Raw genomic sequence first — 21993 nt, forward strand, 5'->3', positions numbered from 1 at the left:
TATGATACAAACCGGAAGGTCGCAGTTTCGAGTCCCTATGAGATGGATATTTCAATTTAATCCTTCCAGCTGTACTGTGGCCCTGTGGTCGACGGAGCCTCTAGCAGAAATGAGTACTAGGAGTCTTCCTAGGGGGTAATGGTGGCCGGCGCGTAAGGCTGACAACCTTACCGTCATCTGTGAGCCGATTGTGTAGAAGATGTGAGAACCTCGACGTCTCACAACCCTATTGGCCTACATGGGCTGTTACAGGGACAGCTTTACCTTTTATACTTTTACATTGTGTATAACAAATACATACTTTTGATTATTCATTTACACAGGATAAAGTGCATTCACATAATTAACAAATATATTTTGCATTTACATTCAATTACAAATTAAGATACTGTTACAGAGTTAAATTAAATAAATCGACTGAATAATTAATACTAATTATTCCTTCGTCCGTGTACACATAGAAAATGTACGCAGTATTTCAGAAGATCTGTCCAACTGGTATTATGGTCAGCTCGTGTATCTGCAAAGAAGGGAACGTTATTAAGTGCATGCATAGGCCGTACGAGGCAAGAAATTACAACAGGTATTTTATTGAAATAAAGTGGTTTGTATATGAGCAGTAACGTCCGGACAAACATGAACAGTGGAAACTGATAACGCAATAGTACGCCTATTTGAGTTTATGAAGAGTTATGTCTTCTGGGATATAACGCCTTGTAGTCCGTTGACTTTCAACGGACTGCAAGACTTGATATCTAAGAAGATGGAACTCTTCGTGAAGAGAAATGTTTTATATCACAGAAATGAGTTTCATGTGGAGGACTGCTGAATACGGCCTTTCAGACCGTGAAATAAATGGAGAAATTTTTAGAAAACAGCAAATTCCACATGCAACAAAATTTATGGACTAATACAGAATAATCTGAACTCATTAACATGATGAACTGCAGCAGGATTAAAAATGGTTTTAAAATATTAATCAAAAGGAGAAATAGGTCTGAGAACACTTCTGAAGCAACGGAATAATTCTTTTTTTTTAATGACCGAGAGGTAAGCAAACATACCAGAGCCGTTTCTAGGCAACGGCTCGGTAAACACGTTCCCGCTGCAACGGATACGCTTGCAAAAATAGTGGTACTCATGGAAACGGTGTTTTTTCTCTGTCCGCGCAAAAGGTTTGTAAGGAATACGGAAGGGAGCCGCCGTTCAGAGAGGACGATACTTCGGAAGCAGATGACTAGCCATTGTTAGAAGGCGTTACCAGGCAACTGCTAATGAAAACACGGCGGGCTGGAAAGGACAGTGTGGTTTTGTGAAGTGCGGAAATATTGATAGTGTTACAGTTGTAGTTGCGAGTTGTAAGTGGTCAGTAAATCCATTTAGCAATCCCAACCCCATATGAACTCACTCCATACTTCGTGACGATTTTAATAATATCATTCCTACGTGTGTGAGCCGGGGTATATGAGTCAGGAAAGTGAGACTTGTGGTTACCAGGGCGGTCACCATTAAGAGGATGGTCTCCCTTGTTGTGATGCCGTATACTTTTTTTAGATAGCAACATTTTGAAGAAGAAAACTGCTTCCATCTTCAGGGTAGAAGAGAGAAGACTGAGGCAACATGTACCTCTGAAACAATGAACACGTCCCAAAAGGCCGAAGTCCCATTCAAGAACATCCTTAACGCAGGCTGCAACACTGGGATTCCATTACCTGCAGAAGCAGAGATCTTTCTTCTCACCAGCGCATTCACATAATGTTTGGGACTCACCCAGCGCTCCACCAATCGATGCATTATTGTTTATTTATTATTCAGCTTGCGCATTATCAGCTACAGGATACACTGAATGGTGAAGGAAATGACAGAACACTCGTGTTTAATGAGACGTAAAGGTTTCGAAAGGAAGCGGTCGTGGTCTATCAAGGTACTGTGTCGTTATACGTGTGGAATTACTGAGAGGAACCGGAAGAATATCAGAAGGACTGTTCATTGCTCGAGCCGCGATTAGAACCAGATATAGTACAGACACTTAGCGTTGGGCCAAACTACTCGGTCCTCTTCGTTGGTTTCCAGGGGTAAAGGTGCTCTAGCGTGAAGCTGACTAGTATTATTCATCTTGATTATATGTGCGAATATATATCAGCGGAGTTGATGCCCTTAGGACTGAAATATGGGGAGTTATTTAATAAATTCAAAATAATGCGAACCTAGTTGTGTTGTTGGTAGTTCTTGTTCGTGTGTACTGTATTTTAATGCTCCGTCACTGCATGCAAAATCATGATCAATTAGTTGAAATCTGAACAAACCTGAACATGAGGTGGAGCACCCAGAACGTACAAAACGCTATCAGCAATATCTTCAGGGTTCAGGGAAGGGCAGGTGTCCAAAAACTCTTGGACAGGCATTGCAGTCCTCACCAGTCCAGGACTGAGACTCTGTAATGTAAAAAGAAAGGACGGTAATGTAGAAAGTGAAATTTTACAGTACGGTGGGTATTAAGGATTTCTATGGTTGTCAGAATATATATAGCGATTATTTCAATAAATAGCATTAATTGACTGGTATGTGTGATGGAGTTGTTGTGTGTTTATCATGAGTATGTGAAATTTCATATATTCAGATTTCCCCAGGGGTAAAACAGCCGGGGATTGAAGTTGACCACTCACTTCCAACTAGTGCCGAGGTCAAGGGAATTTGGATCTATACATCTACTCCCCCATACGCCTTCATGGTGTAATACTTAATTAGTTAAGCACAGGGACAACTTTACCTTTTGCCAGATGAGCTTCCTGTGGATAATACGTCAAAATATCAGTTTCATAGGTTCTTACACTTGGGAGTACTGAGTTTATTGAGCTTCACATCCGACTTCTTGAATAGAAAGCAAAATTCGGAAACTGGATCTGTTTCCGTCGTCACATGTAAAGGCGAAGAGGGTTTACTCTGTTCGGTCACTTAGAAAGAACTAATGTCAGCCATTGCACCAGTAATCTGCTGTCTTCTTTTCGGAATACCGTTGATGGACAGTTTCAGAAACCCAGAATGCCTTGTTCCAAATGTGAAACAAACCCTTTCTCTCCATATGTAAAAGTTGAAATTTGTTTACGACTGGCGGTTTACCGCTCATCAGTTTCTTCTTGGCATCAAGCCCTTTGAGAATCACGACAAATAGTTTTTTTCCTTCAATTTAGTCTAAAATTCTGTTCTATAATTACAGTCCTTATGTAACGTCCTCTCTGACGAGAAGATGGGTTTCTCTCTTATTAATATGCTTGTTCTTGCGTAAATTGTACGTATCGCAAATGTCACCTGTTACTGAAAATTCTTCCTTTCACACTAAATACAAATCATCTGTCAGTGCAGACTTTGCAAAGCAGATCATGTCTATATTACGTATCTTATGCTACAACGGTAGCTTAGTCACTTGAAAGGTCGTAAGCTTGACCACCGCCAAGTTTAAGCCTCTTACACATGTAAAAAGAATTACAGACTTCTGTAAAAATATAAAACTAATATAACAATGAGAAAACGCTCTGAAGCACTCAATTAGTTCGTAGTAGGTGACAAGCAAGAGAGGAGGCTTTTGGTTTCATGTATTGTGCTTACTGTTTGAATAATAATATTTTTTCTGTGAAAATGTGATTTGTAGTATGCTCTGTAATGAAGATTTACGGCTGACTGTGTTAATCGGTGGGGGGGGGGGGGGGAGGGTGTTAAATGTATACCTAAACATAAAATTCGTTAACAGNGGGGATGACGATGTTAAATGTCTACCTAAACATAAAGTTCTGTAACATGTAGGACTGGAAAGGAATACAGGAGAAAGCAGGGTAAGTCGAGAGTACGAAAGCTTGTACAACAAATGTTGATCCTTCCCGTTAAATATCAACGGGTGTTGTACTGGTTTAAAATAAGAATCCTACCAGTTTATACTCACAGTGACGCGGATTTTAGACTTGAGGTTGACGAGTTCCCTTCGGAGTCCCTCTGTCAGCACTGTGACAGCGTGTTTTGTTGCGTAGTACATGGCGTAAGCTTCTCCTGGAGGTATATGACCAGCAACACTGGGTACGAAATGAAAATTTAAATCTATGTTACTGTACATCAAGTGGGATGACAGGTTATTTGGAATATGGTTAATACGCAACAAAATAGCCCACATAGGGCTACATTAATTAATAAACTTTGATTTAAGAACTTCCTGTTAATATTAATAACAACCAGTGGGAGATGACCACTCTACACCCGATATGTGACGGCTTTCCTTTTGGATATCACAGTAAATCAACTATTACCGAGTTTTTTAAAGAAATATTATAAATATTAAGGAATTAGAGGTTATTCGCGTAATTAAATATGCATTTTGGGATTGAAGATAAGAGTAGCATAAAAAAAACTTAACTCAAATGGGACATCGGTTAAGCATTCGTGGCTGTCGTATATATTGGCAGGAATTCATGGTATCTTTTGGTGTTTTCTGTCAGAGCTGCGGCAGGGAACGCAGGAAAGTTGCGCTCTTATACAGGATATGCTACAGTAAGCGGTAGAATAGATGCACGACTTCCAGAGCCGTGAAAGAATGACTGTGCTCGCGAGAACCAGCAGCAATCTATCCGAATTCCTAAAATGTTACAGTAACATTCCAAAGACACATTACGGCCAGATTCTGTGGTGTGCTAGTGAAGTTAAAAGTGAAGTTGTCCCTGTAACCGGTCGTAGAAGCCCATAGGCTTGTCAGACGTCGAGGCTCCCACATTTTCTAGAAAGTCGCCTCACAGATGGCGGTGAAATCAGTCTTACGCGCCCCCTTAAATCGGATTTCAACAAATATGATCAACATGTGATTAATGAAAGTCACTTATGATTTAATAGTAAGTAGACTTTGTTATTGATCAGTGTGGTTGATAATCGGAATTTTATATCGACTCTTAATGAAAGTTTTCAACTGTCGAATTTAAGCAGACTCTGTGGAATGGTTTAGAGGCTGACAGATGGTCACAGTCGGATGGAAGGAGGTACAGATATGATCTGCTTACAAAGCGATACTTTTCCTTGTTTGGTGAAGGACGTCCGACATGTACAGTGAATGTGGGAATTTTTATCCGAATTAAAACAAAAAATGCGAGAACTACTTTGACGGAGGTACGGTAACAGCCAGTTTATACCTAAAAAGGGTTTCAGATACAGATGAAAATGTGTAGCTTATTAACAATTTCACCATTGTCTGTAATCCAAGATTGGTATGAGTTGCTTGTTGAACAGACTGGCTGGTACATAGCCTGCTTTGTTATACAGTGACATGAACATCTGAACTCGACTGACAAGAAAGGCAACTTAACTTACAGTTCACAACTTCTTCCTCACGCACCTGTTGATATGTATGATATGTCCATCGTCCACTCCTCTCTCCTTCATGGACTGGAGCGCTTCTTTGGTGCACACGCTGAGACCCAGCACGTTGAGGTCCAACATACGTTTAAGTTCTTCTGTTGGTGCACCTGTAAAAGAAAGATATGAACGTTCAAGGCTTCACGTGTAACCACGCCGGAATGTCTCTCCCATTTATCAGAATTAGATGAGCCACAGAAAAACGGAAATGAAGATATGAATTCACGACGGAATCAGAGATTATTCTGAAAGAGAACTGTGTTTGGCGTGTAATACCGCATAGCACAGATATATCCCAGGCTGTAGTCTTCTTCAGAGCAAGTGCTATGAGAACCTCAAATCAAACAGGGATTTTCTCTTTGCTGTCGCATCCATATCGGGTTTAGATCCCACTCATAGCTCAAGCGGTTAGTCGCTCGCTTCCCATCGCGGCGGCCCGGGTACGATCCCGGGTCTAGTCAAGTGGGATTTGTGGTGGACAAGGTGGCGCTGTGGCAGGTTTTCTCAGAGTACTTCGGTTTCCCCTATCAGTCTTCATTCCACCAATTGCCCCACAATCACCCTCACCTATCACCTGGGGCTGGTACAATACGCCAGAAGTGGCCGCAGTACAAGGGACTTAGTCCCACCCCACTAGCAAAAAAAAAAAAATGTAAAGGGTAAGAAAAACGTAAAATTGTACCTGTGCTTAACTAATTAAGCACCGCGCCTTGAAGACGTATGTGGGAGTGGATGTATAGATCCACATTTTCTTAACCTCGGCACTAGTTGGAGTTGAGTGGTCAGCTTCACAGCCCGGCGTCTTTACATCCCGTGAAAAGAGCACCTGGTACTCATTGGATAGGAGGCTGGGTGGGCCCCAGATCCGGTCAGGACGACGTGGAGAAGAGAAAATTCTTGACAGTACCGGGATTTGAAATCCGTCCTCTTGGTTGTCCACCCCGTACCTATCCCGCTATCACGGCTCACCGCCTCCATCCGGTACCGAGGTTAAAAATGCTTGGATATATAGCTGCACTCCCTTGTACAGTTCACGGTTAAGGTATTTTTTTCAATGGGTCTTTCAGCCCATTCAGGTCCCAGGCCTCTTATTCAGTTCGTAAGCATTTTTTACAGAAGGTAACACTCCTTGGCCGAGTGATCAGTCCGTCGCAGGGCCACTACCTAAACACAGGACAACATAAATACAGAATAAACGCATACGCACATCAGACATCCATGCCTTGAGTGGGATTCGAACCCACGATCCCTGCGTCCGAGCGAGAGAAGACAGTGCATGCCTTAGACCGCTCGGCTACCGTGACCGGCAAGATAATGTTAACTGTGCTTAATTAAACACCTCAATACGAATATGCATGGGTGAGTAGTGGAGGTATAGATCTAAGCATTCTTAGCCTGTGACAGACCGTCTTCACGTCCTGGCCGAATTGTCCTTAGAAGGAGACCTCCGGTGGACCCCAGATTCGGTCTGGGCGCTGTGCGCAAGATAGAAATCTATGTCCTTCGGGGAAACTGAACTCAAAAATTCTAGTACATCCATCCCATAGCCTACGCTTTATGCTGACTGAAATATCCTGGGTCATATGCGTCTTAATAGCACGGACAGCAATAAGGGGCCGACAGGTGCTATGGAGACTTACTGGAAAGATAGGTAGCGCACAACACAGCGGCGTTGTTGACGAGGATGTCCACTCCTCCGAGATTGGCCTTGACCCACTTGAAGGCCGCCTGAACGTCTTCCTCCTTGCTGACGTCACATTTTACCGCATGCAGTTTGCCCTTCGCTGAACTTAGAGACTTGGACAGTTCCTGAAACATGGCAGCCATCGCTATTTAAAAAGAAACTATGATTTACATTTACATGACCTTGGTTAAATCCGACTTCAAATGTACGTATAATACATTCAGGTTGCCTCTAGAGGCTGCAGTGATTGAACGAAGATCTCTTCATTTGGCACTTATCAACTGGATTTACATGGCCCCTAATGTAATGCCCGATGAGAATGGAAGAGAAGTTTCTGTTTTACTACACGAGCCATCGCATCATTATTGTCTTCTATCTCCTCCCGTTCTCTTTCTAATCCCTCTTAATTGGCAGTCGTGTTCCCATTGTTCCTTTTGTTCCTTCCTTCACGTTAATGTGGTGTGGCTGTAGTTATATAGATACATGTGTTGCCAGTGCGAACATGCGCAGCAGATGGGGGTGGGCTCCAGTGACTGGAGACTGTGAATTTGGTCGGGATCCCACGGTTTCGCATAGGAGTCGGGGGAAGTTATGTGACCAGCTGTATAAGTATCAGTTGCTCAAGAAAGACAATGTTCTTTTGAAGGGGGGCACAAATTTATATTTCAGATTTATGCTCCATGATTCTAAATTTAGAAGCACAATTAAGTAACCTTATATCAAAGATACAGAATATTAAATATGGAAAGGTGCATTGTATTCGACTTTTTTCATAGTGCATTTCTGACTTCCGCAAATTTTCCGTGTGGTGTCTCGTGTAACACCAGTGGAGTTCTACGTGTCCCATCCTAACGGAGGCAACACCTGCAAAATTCCGTGTTTGCAGTTCAGCAAGGGTTTTTAGTGGACGGTGCGATTCACGTGTTCCTTTACGTAACCTCACAGAAGGAAGTTTCCCGGTGCAAGGTCGGGTGACCGAGGGGGCCGTGCAGTTGATCACGCTTCACCAGTACATGTATTTACACTGGGGAACGTCTGCGTCCTTGAACATTCTGGCAACACTGTTGGCTCATAGCTTACTGAGTTCAGCCGAATTTGGAAAGATGTTTGTATGACAATATGATACTGGGTATGATAAGTAATTCATACATACCTCGACTCTCTCGACTCTGCGTGCCAGTCCTGCCACCTTGAGCCCCTTCTTTGTCAGTTCTGCAGCGATGGCTGCTCCAATACCGCTGCTGGCTCCTGTCACCACGGCAACGCGACCTGACCAACGCTCCATTCTTCTGTACACAGTATGTCCTGTAAGCATATTTGTACCTCCTATAGACATAGCCATGAGACCAACCACAAAACGGACGAATTTAAGCTAGGACACATAATGAGTGGTCATAGGCAAGGGAAACGTCGAAGTCTACACGAGGGGTTACAGCTTATATCCTATGAGCCTCAAAGAGACCACTGGGAAGGCCAAGGCGTAGGTGGGTTAACAATATTGAAATGTATCTTCGATAGGATGGGATGGTATGGATTTTGGATTTATCTGGCTTAGGACAGGGACCAGTGGAGGGCGATTGTGAACACGGTAATTAACCTTCGGGTTCCATAAAATGCTGAGAAATTCTTGAGCAGCTGCAGAATTGGCGGCTCCTCAAGAAGGGCTGAGCTCCATGAGTAAGTAAGTAAGTAAGTAATATATACATATGCGGCAGTAAAAGGAGTTATCGGTTATAAAACGGAAAACTAATTATAGATTTCTCACGGCCGCTGTGGTGTTTTTTGTGAAGTAACTGTGTTAACAGCAACTGAGTATCTTTAACTGATATGTTATCGCACAGAATTTAATTATCCTGTATCTAATGTCTCAGGCGACTCTGCGAATAAAATAAATTAAAACTAGCAACGGTCAACGCAGGCATTTCATGTTACCAATTAATATTTGCCCTTGGCGGTTTCAAGTTGGATACCTTCAAATGCAGGAAACCTTAAGTTATCAATTAACCATACGGGTTGAATATTATCGGCCATAACTGAAACTAAATATACCAAGGACACCTCACAAAAAAATAAGGAACTTACCGCTGTGATATCAGGCACAAAGCCGTACTGCAATGTAATAACCAGTCTGCTCTCAGCTGTTAGTGACGCAAGACTACTCACAGACAGCTGTCCTCCCTTCCTTTTATATCATGTCATTAGAAATAACTGGCCGGTGGCCTTAAGGTCTAGTTTTCAATGTATGTTTAGATGACGTTCAGCCTTACAGCGAAGCAAGTCACGTTACCTAGTTTTTATGCTGTCATCTTTCCGGAGCATTGCTGTGTAATGCTAGTGAAACATACCATAAATGGAAGTTCCATAACAGGTGGAACAGATATGTTTACAGGTACCAACGTTAGTACGCGTCTACCAAACAGCACGGCGTCACATCACATAGGACCATAATTTCGATACCATAAGCCATCTCATTACTGAATCAGTGTGCTTCTAGGAGAAACATATAGGCCTGCCTGTCTTTATATGTTTTTACGTATATCGGTATCACTACCCGATAGCTCAGTCGGTATAGCGACTAGCTACGGACTGCACGGCCGAGGGGTTGGAGTTCGAGTCGCGGTAGGATCAAGAATTCTCTCTCCTCCACGTCGTCCAGACCGGCTCTGGGTTCCACCCAACCTCCTATCCAATGGGTACCGTGGGTGAAGCTGCCCACTCACCTCGAACCAGTGCGAAGTTAAGAGAATGCGGATCTATACATCCACTCCCCCACACGTCTTCATGGCGTAGTGCTTAATTAGTGAAGTACAGGAACATCTTTAACTTACCCGCATCCACATGGTGTGCAGCTATGAGAGCGGGCAAAAGTAAAGATAAGTTGTCTCTATACTTAACTATTAAGCACTATGCCACGGACGTGTATGGGGGAGCGTATGTATACATCCACGTATTCTTGACCTCAGCACTAGTTGGGGGTGGATGGCCAGGCTCTCTCTATATCCGCTGGATAGGAGGCTGGGTGGGCCCAAGAACCGGTCTGGACGACGTGGAAAGGAGATAAATCTTGCGCCTACCGGAAATCGAAATCCACTCCTTCGTCCGCCCGGCCCGTAGCCAGTCCCTATATCAACTGAGGTATCCCGAGAATCAAAGTAAATAATGAGCCGTCGTCAAAGCTTAGACTGGTACATTGTTGATCCCATTATGATCTAAATCTTTGAAAGTTTTCAAGCTTACCGCAGTGAGTGCACTAAAATCCTTCACGGATTCAGCTGCATTAATGTTGAGCAGAAATCAACATTTTGGAGACAGAAGAGTTCTGTCTTCTGGAACTTAACACTGTGCACTCCGTTATACGGCGCTATATCCCAGAAGATAGAATTCTTCATAACCACCGCTGTGAGAACCCAAAATCTTATAGTATTTGGCAGAGGGACTCTGTTTTCATCGTGGCACGAGGATGCATCATATTATGTAAATTAATAACATATATACATCATTCACTCACTCATAGCGCTGTGAGCGCTTCTCGAGGAGCCGCCAATTGTGCAACTACTCAAGAATTCCCCACCACCTTATGGAACCGGAAGGTTCATCACTGTGTCCACAAGAGCCCTCCAGCGTTCTCTTTCCTGTGCCAGATCAATCCAGTCCATACCATCCCATCATATTTCTCTGGGATCCATTTTAATATTGTCCACCCACCTACACCTTCGTCTTCCCAGCGGCCTCTTTCCATAAGGCTTTCCCATCGATATCCTACATGCATTTCTCTTCTCCACCATTCGTGCTGCATGCCTGTCCACCTTATTTTCCTTCACTTGATCATTCTAATTACACTCGGGGAAGAGTACAAGTTAGTAAGCTCCTCATTATGCAGTTTCTCCAACCTCCTGTCACTTCATCTCTCTTCGGCCCAAATATTCTCCTCAACACTCTGTTCTCAAACACCCTCAGTATATGTTCCTCCCTTATTATCAGAAACCAAGTTTCTCACCCGTACAGAAGACCTGACAAGAAGTGGTCCTCCAGCTTGGGGGTTGAGCGTGGGGCTAACAACTGCTCACCGTAAAAAATAAGCTTGATGCGAAAATGTTCAAAAAGCCTCGGACCTGGACGGATCCTCTGGATAAATAAATAAATAAATAAATAAATATATATATACATACATACATACATACGTAAGACAAATTCTGTCCTTTTATTACAGAGTGGACGATATGTTTCAGGACACATTGTCAACTACACGTACAAGCCCTGTATGATACGCACCCTGTTGTCTGCTATTTACGAAAAATATGATTCGGGCGGTGGGGGGGGGGGGGGCGCACAACACAAAATAAAAAAACAAACGTTGACACAGTGTCTATTTTGTCCCTTTTTGGCTATTTGCTGTGTGACTGTGCCCAGTTGTATCTTTTCATAAACTACAAGCCTGTGTGCATAAATTTTATGCTGAAGGATATACATTTTCGTGTGTAGATTAGGCCTTATCATTTCAAAATTCTCCGTATTTCATAAGAGCAAACTGGATAAAAAACACTTCACGTCTGTGAACTTGACTGGTAAAGTAGATTAGATACCACAAGATTTATCATATTTTTTTACGAACCTTAAGCCTGAATGACAAGCCTAGATACAGTGTATGAATAAGTGCATTATTTAATACATAGAACCTCAGTTTTGAGCTGAATAGAAAATAAAAATAACACGTCATCCCCATAGAGGTTTTACTTTCCACTTCGCATAAGAACCCAGCAGGCTAGTGTAGCGGTAAATCTGTAGTCCTGTACTCGCGAAGTAGAGAGATTCCATCCAGCACGTGTTTTGGGCTATGAATGAAGGTATCAGTGGTTCATATTAAGATTATAATTGAGTTGATTCTAAAAGGTTCTGACGATGGGAAAAGTCCAAAACCCCAGTAATTCTGTGTATAGTTGAGCTATTCTTCGTTTCGTATTGTAGTCTTCTGAGTGTATTCTGGTAGACGCTTACTGACGTTTCGAACGAACGTACTGATTCAGTCTTCAATATAGAAGTCATTCTGTGATCTTCAGGGTTGTGAAAGTGTGTAGTGTCCTAGGTGAATACTAACATTTTGGAAGAACATACTGCCTCAATTTTCAGAGTAAAATTTACTAGGTCTATTCAGAAAGTAACCTTCGGTGAGTTGCCAACAAAACAAGCGTTGAAGAAAAATAATTTATTACATACAAAAAATGCGTACATATGTACTTAAGCTACTTCTCAGCGTAGTCACCACCGCAACTGAGGCACTTGTATCGGGGAATAATATGGTCTCGATAATAACAGCGTCGTTAAATTACCACCATAAAGCGATCTGAATGGAAAACGGGTTTGTTGATCACCACAGAGTGGCGTCTGGTTTGAGTTGCTGTTCTAAATTTAATTGATTGGGTGGAGGAAAAGAATAAAATGTCTCTGTATGAGAAATATTTCTTTTTATTTTCGTCCTAAATTACATCTTTAAATGACATTATCTCAAATGTCTTTGAGGGTGTGTCATACCATGAGTAGGCAACCTTACTGAAAGTCCTTATCATTGAACGAATACTTTGGTGACGATTTTGGTTCACATTTTATGTTGAAACTAGTACCTAGTAATGATGTAACTATCTGTGCCACTATTTGCTGATGGTGCAAAATCAAGGATGATTTAAACACAGCAAAATTACAAAAAATAAAATAAGATGGACGTTCAATTAATAATGTCTCTTTCGTTAGGTAAAGGTAAAGTAAGGTAAAGCTATCCCTGTAACAGCCCGCGAAGGCCCACAGGGTTGTGAGACGTTGAGGGTCCCACATTAACTAGACAATCGGCTCAAAGATGGCGGTAAGGTTGTCAGCCTTACGCACCGGCCGCGCTTCACTCCCCAGGAAAATTATTTAATTAATTCCTGGTACTGATTTCTGTTAGAGGCTGAGTCGACGCCAGGGCCATAGTGCGGCTGGAAGGATTAGTTAAATTGAAAATAATCCAATGACATCGGGACTCGAACCCATTACCTTCCGGCTTGTAGCATAGTGCCTCAATCAACTACGCTACCTCATACGTGATTCGTTAGAACAGTATTATTTGGGGGTTGAAATGTGGTCGTAATGATAATTACTTGTTATAAAGTAATATTCAGGTAATTGTGGCATAGATGTATGAGCAACACTCTAGTAGCTTCTTGTAGAAAGAAACAACACTTGATGTGGGAATATAAACTTGAATTCAGAGAGTTTGTCCGACCGGTATTACTGTCAGCTCGTGTATCTGTAAAGAAGAGAACACTTAAATCAGTAAAATCCTACAGCATTCTCATACTCCGTCTATTGAATTTCATTTTGACACGTATTTTATGACAAGTTGTATCTATTTTAATATGTCTTTCTGTAGGTGTTTCAGACTTGATCAAGGAAGTGGCTATTGTGAGTGAAATCAACGCTTCAGTGGTTTGAAATATTATGACAAGTTTAGAAAAATTTATTTACGATGAGCAGATTTACTGTCTTCTGGGAAGTTACGCCGTGTAGTCGGGTAGAATTTCACCTACGATTCAGAGGAATATCCTGCCTCCATTATCAGGTTACGCTCTGAGGATGGAAACAGCAAGTTCCTCCGAAACGTAGGTGAACTTCTACCGAATTACATAGCATAACATCACAGTCACCGTATGAAAGCCTCAAATCCAACGAATTTCTTCGCATTTATTCTTGTTTCTCACAAGTTTAATAATTACATGCTCTGACAAGTTTCCCAACTTTAACTTGACATTTGACATTTATTTTAGAGCAATAACAATGGAAGATATCCCTAAATTTACTACTACTACCAGAGACATAGACGATTTAGTTGTTTTTTTTTTTAATTTTGTGTATATCATTTGTAGAAGTTTCTGCACTTCCTCAAATTAGCTGAAATCATAATACCTTTACGATTCGAAACATGTACTTCTCTTATTTCAGTCACATTTCCCTTATATAGCCGCGGAATGAATATGGACCTACAGTAAACATATAGCACGTGATCGCTATCCAACCATTCTATTGGCGCGTCGGTCTGATCTACAGAAAACACAGCCTCCTCTGTTGTTGCGTGTTGGACCGTGTTGGTACAGAGCTGTTGCCTTGCAACGCGTTCATCAAATCCGTTACAGTATCGCCATGATGAGTGTGACATTGTGATAACATATTACGCCGACAGTACACAGAGCGCGCTGCTCTGCCAACAGATGGGTCTGCTAACAATATTCTATCGCATCCGCCATGACTCATGAGAAATACATGCTGTGAGGTTCTTACAGCGGTGAATATGAAGAGTTCTATCTTTTGGTATAAAACGCCGCGTAGTTCAAAGTCGATCGACCTTTCGGAGAAACATATTCGCCAATAATATTGAGCCAATCAAGAAACCCGCGTAAAGTTTGTCTCTTACTTAATATTGGTTTCTTGCTTGGATCACTCTTCGACTCTAAATAAGGAGGAAATATGTTCCTTCGAAACATCCGTTGACTTTGGACTATACGGCCTTATTTTCCCAGAAAATATAAGTCTTCATGGGAGGTAAAAGTAAAGTTGCCCTTATGAGTAATTAAGCACTACGCAATCAACGCATATGGGGAGTGGATGTACAGATCCAAGTATTCTTGGCATCAGCACTAGTTGTAACTGAGTGGTCAGTTTCACGCCCCGACCGCTTTACCCCCAGGGAAAGAACCTCCGTTACCCATTGGATATGAAGCTGGGTTAGCCTGAGAACCTGTATGAACTTCGAAATGCTTATTTAAAAGAGATTCTTGAATCTTGCGTTTTATTTCTTCAATATTTGATATTTCATTGTGCTGTGAGTAGTCGAATCGAAGTGCCTAGTGTGCGAGCACATACCTGAACGTGCGGTGGGGCACCCAAAACGTACAAAACACTCTCAGCGACATCTTGCGGGTTCAGGGAAGGACATATTTTCAGTAAGTGTTCTGGAGCCATTTCAGTGTTCACCAGACCAGGACTCAGACTCTGAAATCAACAGGAATTTCAAAATCAATAAATTTCAAATCCTGGGGGAAATTCAGGTTTCGAATCAATCTGGAACATTAAAACTGGGAAGGAGTGCGAGAGGAGGCAAGGGAAGTTATGACTACGAAAATTTATATAACAAATGGCGAGCCTTCCCGTTAAATATCAACGGGTGTTGTACTGGTTTAAAATAAGAATCCTACCAGTTTATACTCACAGTGACACGGATTTTGGATTTGAGGCTGACGAGTTCCCGTCGGAGTCCCTCTGTCAGCGCCGTGACGGAGTGTTTTGTCGCAGAGTACATGCATAGAAACTGCATTGCTGGTATATGCCCTGCAACACTGTAGAAACGAAACACACTTATTAACGGCATATGCAGTAGCATGGGGGCACACGATAAAGTAGTTGATTGAGACAATATGCTGCAATCCGCAAGGTCGCGGGTTCGATTCCAGATGAGATCACTGAATTTTTCAATTGACCTTATCCTTCCAGCCGCACTATGGTCCTGCATTCGCCTCAGACTCTTAAAAGAAATGAGTACCAGGAATCTTCCTGTGGGTGAAGGGCGGATGGCGCGTAAGGCTGACAACCTCACCGCCATCTGTGAGCCGACTGTGTAGAGAAAATGTGGAAGCCTCGACGTCTCATAACCGTATGGGCCTCCACGGTCTGTTACAGAGATAGCTTTGCTGTACAGTAGCATACACAGAATTTTAAAATAACAGAATGTTCAATATGCTGAGCTATTATCACAGTGATGCCAAATTGAAGAAAAAAATAACTGAGTCACTGTTGTATTGCCTGCTTGTTTGGCTAATTCAGAAGAAGTTAGGAATACATGGCATGCCAATAAAGTCAAATTCATACATATGTAAATGTTTCCTTAATATCAATTTTAATAAATTTTTCGCATCTTTATATTTGCCTTTCAAAAGGAAGACGTTTGATTACACGTCAGATTTCTGTATACGTTCCTTGGCTTTTCGCCCGAGGTTCGGTATCCGTTCAGTTTTAACGACCTTTATTTAGTATACATGTATAAGCCTCGAGACAAAATTTTTAAATCACGCAATTCCCTTTGTCTGGTTCCCTGTATTCCAAGCACGTTTCACCGAACGAGGTACCATAACGGTGAAGTTCTGTACTCGTATCGTTGGGGTTATTTCTTCGAATCTCTGCCAGAACACTGGCTGTTCTGAGGTTCCCGTGGTTTTCATCAGTTCATCCAGTCAAATACCTGGATTGTACTTAAATTAGATGATGACAGTTTTCTTCCAAATCTTTTCACAATATCTCTCATCCTACCGTTGGGAATCATATTCAGAACCCACAAACCAACACAGTTTATCCCTCCTAGACCCCAGCACTTCACATGGAAGTCGCTTTTCAGGTACTTTGCCTCATACGAGGCATACGTACGTACAGAAATTGAAATAATTTTTCTTTGATTTTATATCTTTTTTTTTTCGTCTTGGAATTAACTGCAATATATGATAATTATAAAAGAAAATCGTAACTTCAAAATTACATAATAGAAGCCATACGTGTAGATTCTAAAGGGTTCTGACGATGGTGGATGACACACAGAATTACTGTGGTTTTGGACTTTTTCCATCGTCCGGAATTTTAGGTAATAGAGGACACGACGTTTCGGAAACGATCTGTTTCCGTCTTCAGGTGAGAAAGGAAGACTCCGCTGGGCCCCTTAGAAAGAGCCAATCTCAATCACTGAACAACTGTTAGATTTACCCAGCTATTTCAAAATATGTTGAACATATATGAACATGTTGAACAATTACATGTCGAAACAGCTGGGTAAATCTGACAGGTGTTGTCCAGTGATTGAGATTAGCTCTTTGTAAGGGTCCAACTGAGTCTTCCTTTCTCACCTGAAGACGGAAACAGATCCAGTTTCCGAAACGTCGTGTCCTCTATTACCTAAAATTCCGGACGATGGAAAAAGTCCAAAGCTCCAGTAATTCTGTGAGAAGTCATACATGTTCTGTACGCATAGTGAAGACTTATTTTTAATTACACAGAAAAGAAATGGCTGGTACGTTTTATCGTGCTTCAGTACGCTTTCTGTGGAAAGTCTGATTGTAATTATATTTCTGCATAACTTAATATCACGAACCTGTTAATATGAATTATGTGTCCATCGTCCACTCCTCTCTCCTTCATGGACTGCAGCGCTTCTTTGGTGCACACGCTGAGACCCAGCACGTTCAAATTCAACATTGTCTTCCACTCCTCCGTTGAGCCGTCTGGAACAGAAATAAACATGTAATTGTCCAGTTGAAACTGGTGTCTCTAATTACATGTACATGCTATGTTACCAAAAGTTGTCCGTTAAACAAGCAACAGAGATCAAACGATTGTTAGGATTGACAACTGCCGTGGCCACTTACTGACAAGAGAGCTGTCAGATGCCACAGCTGCATTATTGATGAGGATGTCTACTCCTCGGAGGTTGGCCTTGACCCACTTGAAGGCCGCCTGAACATCCGAATCTCTCCTGACGTCACACTTCACCGCATACAATTTTCCTTTCGCTGACTTGAGAGATTTTGACAGTTCCTGAAACGTGACAGCCATATTCTTTATCGGACATCTTGATGTGTCAGGTTTATATTTTGGTTTGTACAGTAGTTTAGTTAACCCTTCCCACGCCAGGTATTGATAACATCGGCTCAAGGTGCCTGTATTATAACCGCCACAGCCCAGGAAGCCGGTTCGTTATTAATCACTTAGTACAGCATTTACATCAATAGATGGCACTATATGTGAATTTGATTTCACATTAAATACTTTCCTAATTGTTTGCCATTATAGGAAAGTATCATAGGGTTTTCTGTGCAGCCGCTTTTATCCCTGACCCGCCTTGGTATTTCTAGCAGGTAGTTCTATGACGGGGCTTGGAATTAAAATGGTTAACAGCCTTTGTAATTATCATATTTGAGGTTTTCACGGCAGTGAACTTTCAGATTATTCTGTTAGAGGTCATTATGCCTGCGCTTCTGGTTTGATACTTAAAGTACCAGTGTTTCGAAGGAAATATCTGCCTCCGTCTTCAGCCACATTTCCTGGCTGGAAGAGACTGCAATTCTTCCTGGCGGAAGACGGCAAGGCCTGTACCGTGTTCCACGGAGACGTATGGGTTTTCTGTTCGCCACGTCCAAGAACGTTCTGTTTGTTGATTTTCCCACTGATGTGACACATGACAACATTGCTGGCTCATAGCTTGCTGAGTTCGACCGAATTTAGAAAAATACTGTACATCAAATTACAATGAGGCGCGCGGTTACAAGCCGAAAGGTAGCGGGTTCGATTCCCGATGAGGTCGTTGGATACTTCAGCTGACCCAATCCTTTCAGGTGTATTATAGCCCTGGGGTTGACTCGGCCTCTAACAGAAATGAGTACCAGGAATATTCATGGGAGTAAAGGGCGGCCGACGCGTAAGGCTGACAACCTCACCACCGTCTACGAGCCGATTGTCTAGAAAAATGTGGAAGCCTCGACGTCTCACAAATGTACGGGCCTCCACGGCCTGTTGCAGGGATGGTTTTTCCATTTCTTTTAGCTTTACAGATATATCGAATGACGATACGGCGTATGATATGTAACTGAAAACCACATACCTCGACTCTCTCGACTCTGCGGGCCAGTCCGACCACCTTGAGCCCCTTCTTTGTCAGTTCTGCAGCGATGGCTGCTCCAATACCGCTGCTGGCTCCTGTCACCACGGCAACGCGACCTGACCAACGCTCCATTGTTGATTATGGCAACTGAAAACTGGACATTCATATTTCATTTCCGTCTATGACCTTACAACAGTACAGTGATATTTAGTACTTTAAGCACAACGGTAATTGTATCGACTGTTTCAGCACAAAATCTCTGCATTATTCCCAAAGACTGGTTTAATGGTTCTCTTGTGATTTTCAGAATAAATATATTGTGACGTGTAGCCTTAAGGAAGGAGAAATGCAGCATGTAGACCCGTTGCTTGGCAACCACCGAGAAATGAGCAACTATACAACGGCAGTTACTAGGCAGCGGCATGAAAAGAACAGAGGAACATTTTTTGTGTGTGCGGTCCGTGCCTACATGTTATAAACAAGACAAATTAGGAGTCGGTTGGTGAGTGGGTGAGTGAGTGAGTGAGAGGACTGCTGCGGTTCAGTCGTTGTGAGCTGTTGCTGTGAGAAGCTGGTAGTTGAGGCCAGGGACAGTTCGGGAACCCAGAGGAACGGGAACGTACGCCGTTGGAAGCCGCTACCAAGCAACGGCTGTGAAAACATGACTGTGGACATTAGGGTGTGTGTTTAACAGTGAACTGTAAAGTGTAACCATGAGTTGCTATGAAACAGTCCAATAAATCCGATCATCAATCCAAAACCCGTCCGTAGTCAGTCAGTCACGTGACCAGTATATTATTTTCTAAACAGCATTAAGAGTTTTGACTCAGTAAAGTGAGGTGCAGTATATTTTTGTGAGGTATGACCTGAATGTTGAAATCTGTTCAGTCCTGAAGATGGAGGCATTATGAGGAGTTCCATCGTCTGGCATATAACACCATATAGTCCGTTATATCTCAGAAGTTATGGCTCTTCATAACCGCCGCTTTGAAAAACTCAAATCCTACATAAAGGCTTTATGTATCTTGAATACCTTGGGAACCATCTTCCAGATTACACGTTTAGATGTTCCAAAGAATCCATTTCCTGGAGGTTTTCTTGCAAAATTTTGTAACAGTTTCTCATATCTACCATTCGTGGTAAAGTAAAAGTATCCCTGTAACAGGCCGTGGAGGCCCATAGGGTTGTGAGATGTTGACGTTCCCACATTTTCTAGAAAATCTGCTTATAGATGGCGGCAAGGTTGTTAGCCCTACGCGCCGGCCGCCTTTTACCCCCAAGAAGATTCCTGGTATTCATTTCTGTTTGAGGCTAAGTCGACCCAGGGCCATAGTGCAGCTGGAAGGATTAGGTCAACTGAAAAAAAATCCAGTGACCTCATCGGGACTTGAACCCGCGACCTTCCGGCTTGTAGCATAGTGCCTCAACCAACTACGCTACCGCGTGCCCCGACATTCGTGGTACATGCCCAATTTATCTCAAGCTCTGAATATTTCGGTAGCGAACGTAATGAATGGGACTCACCTGTAGCAGTTGTTGTTCGGCAGTTTTGTTACGAAAGGGCTGAAAGCAGTTCTTATATAGCCCTCACGCTACCTGGCCATGACACAGCGTTATCTTCAGGGTCTTGCTGCGTTGGAGATGACATCACAATTAACGCGCTACGCTGGGATGACTCTGAGCAACGAATTTCCGCCTCTCAGCAACACGCACTAAATAAACTGTTTTGTTTAAATCATGTGCGATGCTCCGCAAACTTGTGAACACTCGCGCTTTCGTTATCATCTTCTGTATATTTTGTATGCAACATATATGAGCATAAGGAGCCGGGATAGCGCAGTCCGTATAGCGACTGAACACGGGATGGACGACCAAGGGGCGGACTTCCGACTGCTGATTTTGGCTGAGACTTAAATACCATTCCTCATTAAGACGAAGTAAGATTTACAGGGACTCGTACTTAGGCGACCTAGGCGTGGAAGGGTACAGAATTGTAATTTTGCCTGTGGTTCTGTATCGGTACAAAACTTGGTCTCTAACATTAGGCGAAGTACATAGACTGAAGTCATTTGAGAACAGGGTGATGAATCAAAACGGGGCGAAATAATATAAGATTCGAGAAAACTGCATAATGAGGAGCTTCATAGTTTTTCGCCGAATGTAATTAGAATGATCAAGTCAAGGAGGATGAGACGGGCAGATCATGTGACACGCATGGAGGAGAATAGGAATGCATATAGGGTTTTGGCATTAAAGCCAGAAGGAAAGAATCACTAGGAAGACCTAACATAGGTGGGAGTGTAATATTAAAATGGATCTTAGATAGGATGGTTTGGTATGGACTGGATTCTTCTAGATCAGGATAAGGACAACTGGCAGGCTCTTGTGAACACGGTAATGAAACTTGGGGCTCCATAAAATGTTGAGAATTCTTGAGTAGCTTAGTGATTGTTGGCTTCTATAGGACTCAGCTCCATGGAGTTAGTTAGTGAGGTAGGTAGGTAGGTCGGTAGGTATAGAATGGAGAACAGTATCGAAATGGATAAACCGACTAAAGATAATGAGGTGTCAGGTTGTGGATTGTTCAGTTGGCTCAGAATAGATCTTAGTGGCGGTTTCAATCAAGCACGTTAATGAACCATGGAATTGCATAAAAAGGCTGGAAATTTCTTGACAGTCTGAGCAACTGTCAGCTTCTCATGTAACAGGTTGTCCCATGGAGCCCGTTAATGTGTTATATTGCACTGGTTTTGTATTTCAAGTGCCGAAGAAAGGAGTTAACGAGCTTACACAACGAAATGCAATCGTGACATAGCAGAATTCAGAGTGACCCAGGTTTGTAAATTCTTATAATCTGTCGATGTATCGGTCTCCGATAAGCGCAGTGGCGTGTTCCGTCCGAACTCGTATATCTATCACACTATATGAAGTCAAGTGGACAGCCCCCCCCCCCACAATCATGCTAACCCACCCTTCGGTGATTGCGGGAGGTGGCCGTGGAGTAAGGATCGATGGTAGTAGTTAAGAACGGCACCACAAGATGGCAGGAACAGACAGTAATGAGAGGTAATGTGCCTTTGTCGTAGTGAAGTTCTGACATCTGCCAGGGAAACTACAAAACGGATGTTCAGTGAAACCTCGAGTCACTGAGGGGCTGCTGAGGCTAGTACATGCATGAAAATTACCTAACCAGTATATCGATTATGTCATCATGATAAAAAATAAAGATTCTTAGAAATGTCGTAACAGAATAGTT

The 21993-nt window shown here is 42.5% G+C and overlaps 1 protein-coding gene across 1 annotated transcript; it reads right to left on the reverse strand.

Annotated features, from left to right (window-relative positions):
- Nucleotides 1-325: 325 nt before the first annotated feature.
- Nucleotides 326-21686, reverse strand: LOC111868328. The gene is made up of 12 exons (XM_023858881.2): nucleotides 20262-21686; nucleotides 18738-18891; nucleotides 17506-17674; nucleotides 17232-17361; nucleotides 15309-15435; nucleotides 14963-15091; nucleotides 8226-8444; nucleotides 7029-7197; nucleotides 5369-5498; nucleotides 3938-4064; nucleotides 2307-2435; nucleotides 326-520 (listed from the first exon to the last, which is right to left on the reverse strand). Exons 2-12 carry the CDS (start codon nucleotides 18867-18869, stop codon nucleotides 479-481), a joined length of 1503 nt encoding a protein of 500 aa, XP_023714649.1. The 5' UTR covers nucleotides 18870-18891; nucleotides 20262-21686; the 3' UTR covers nucleotides 326-478.
- Nucleotides 21687-21993: the final 307 nt, after the last annotated feature.

Source organism: Cryptotermes secundus, unplaced genomic scaffold (genome assembly GCF_002891405.2).
Source record: "Cryptotermes secundus unplaced genomic scaffold, Csec_1.0 scaffold1368, whole genome shotgun sequence".
Lineage (NCBI taxonomy): Eukaryota > Metazoa > Arthropoda > Insecta > Blattodea > Kalotermitidae > Cryptotermes > Cryptotermes secundus.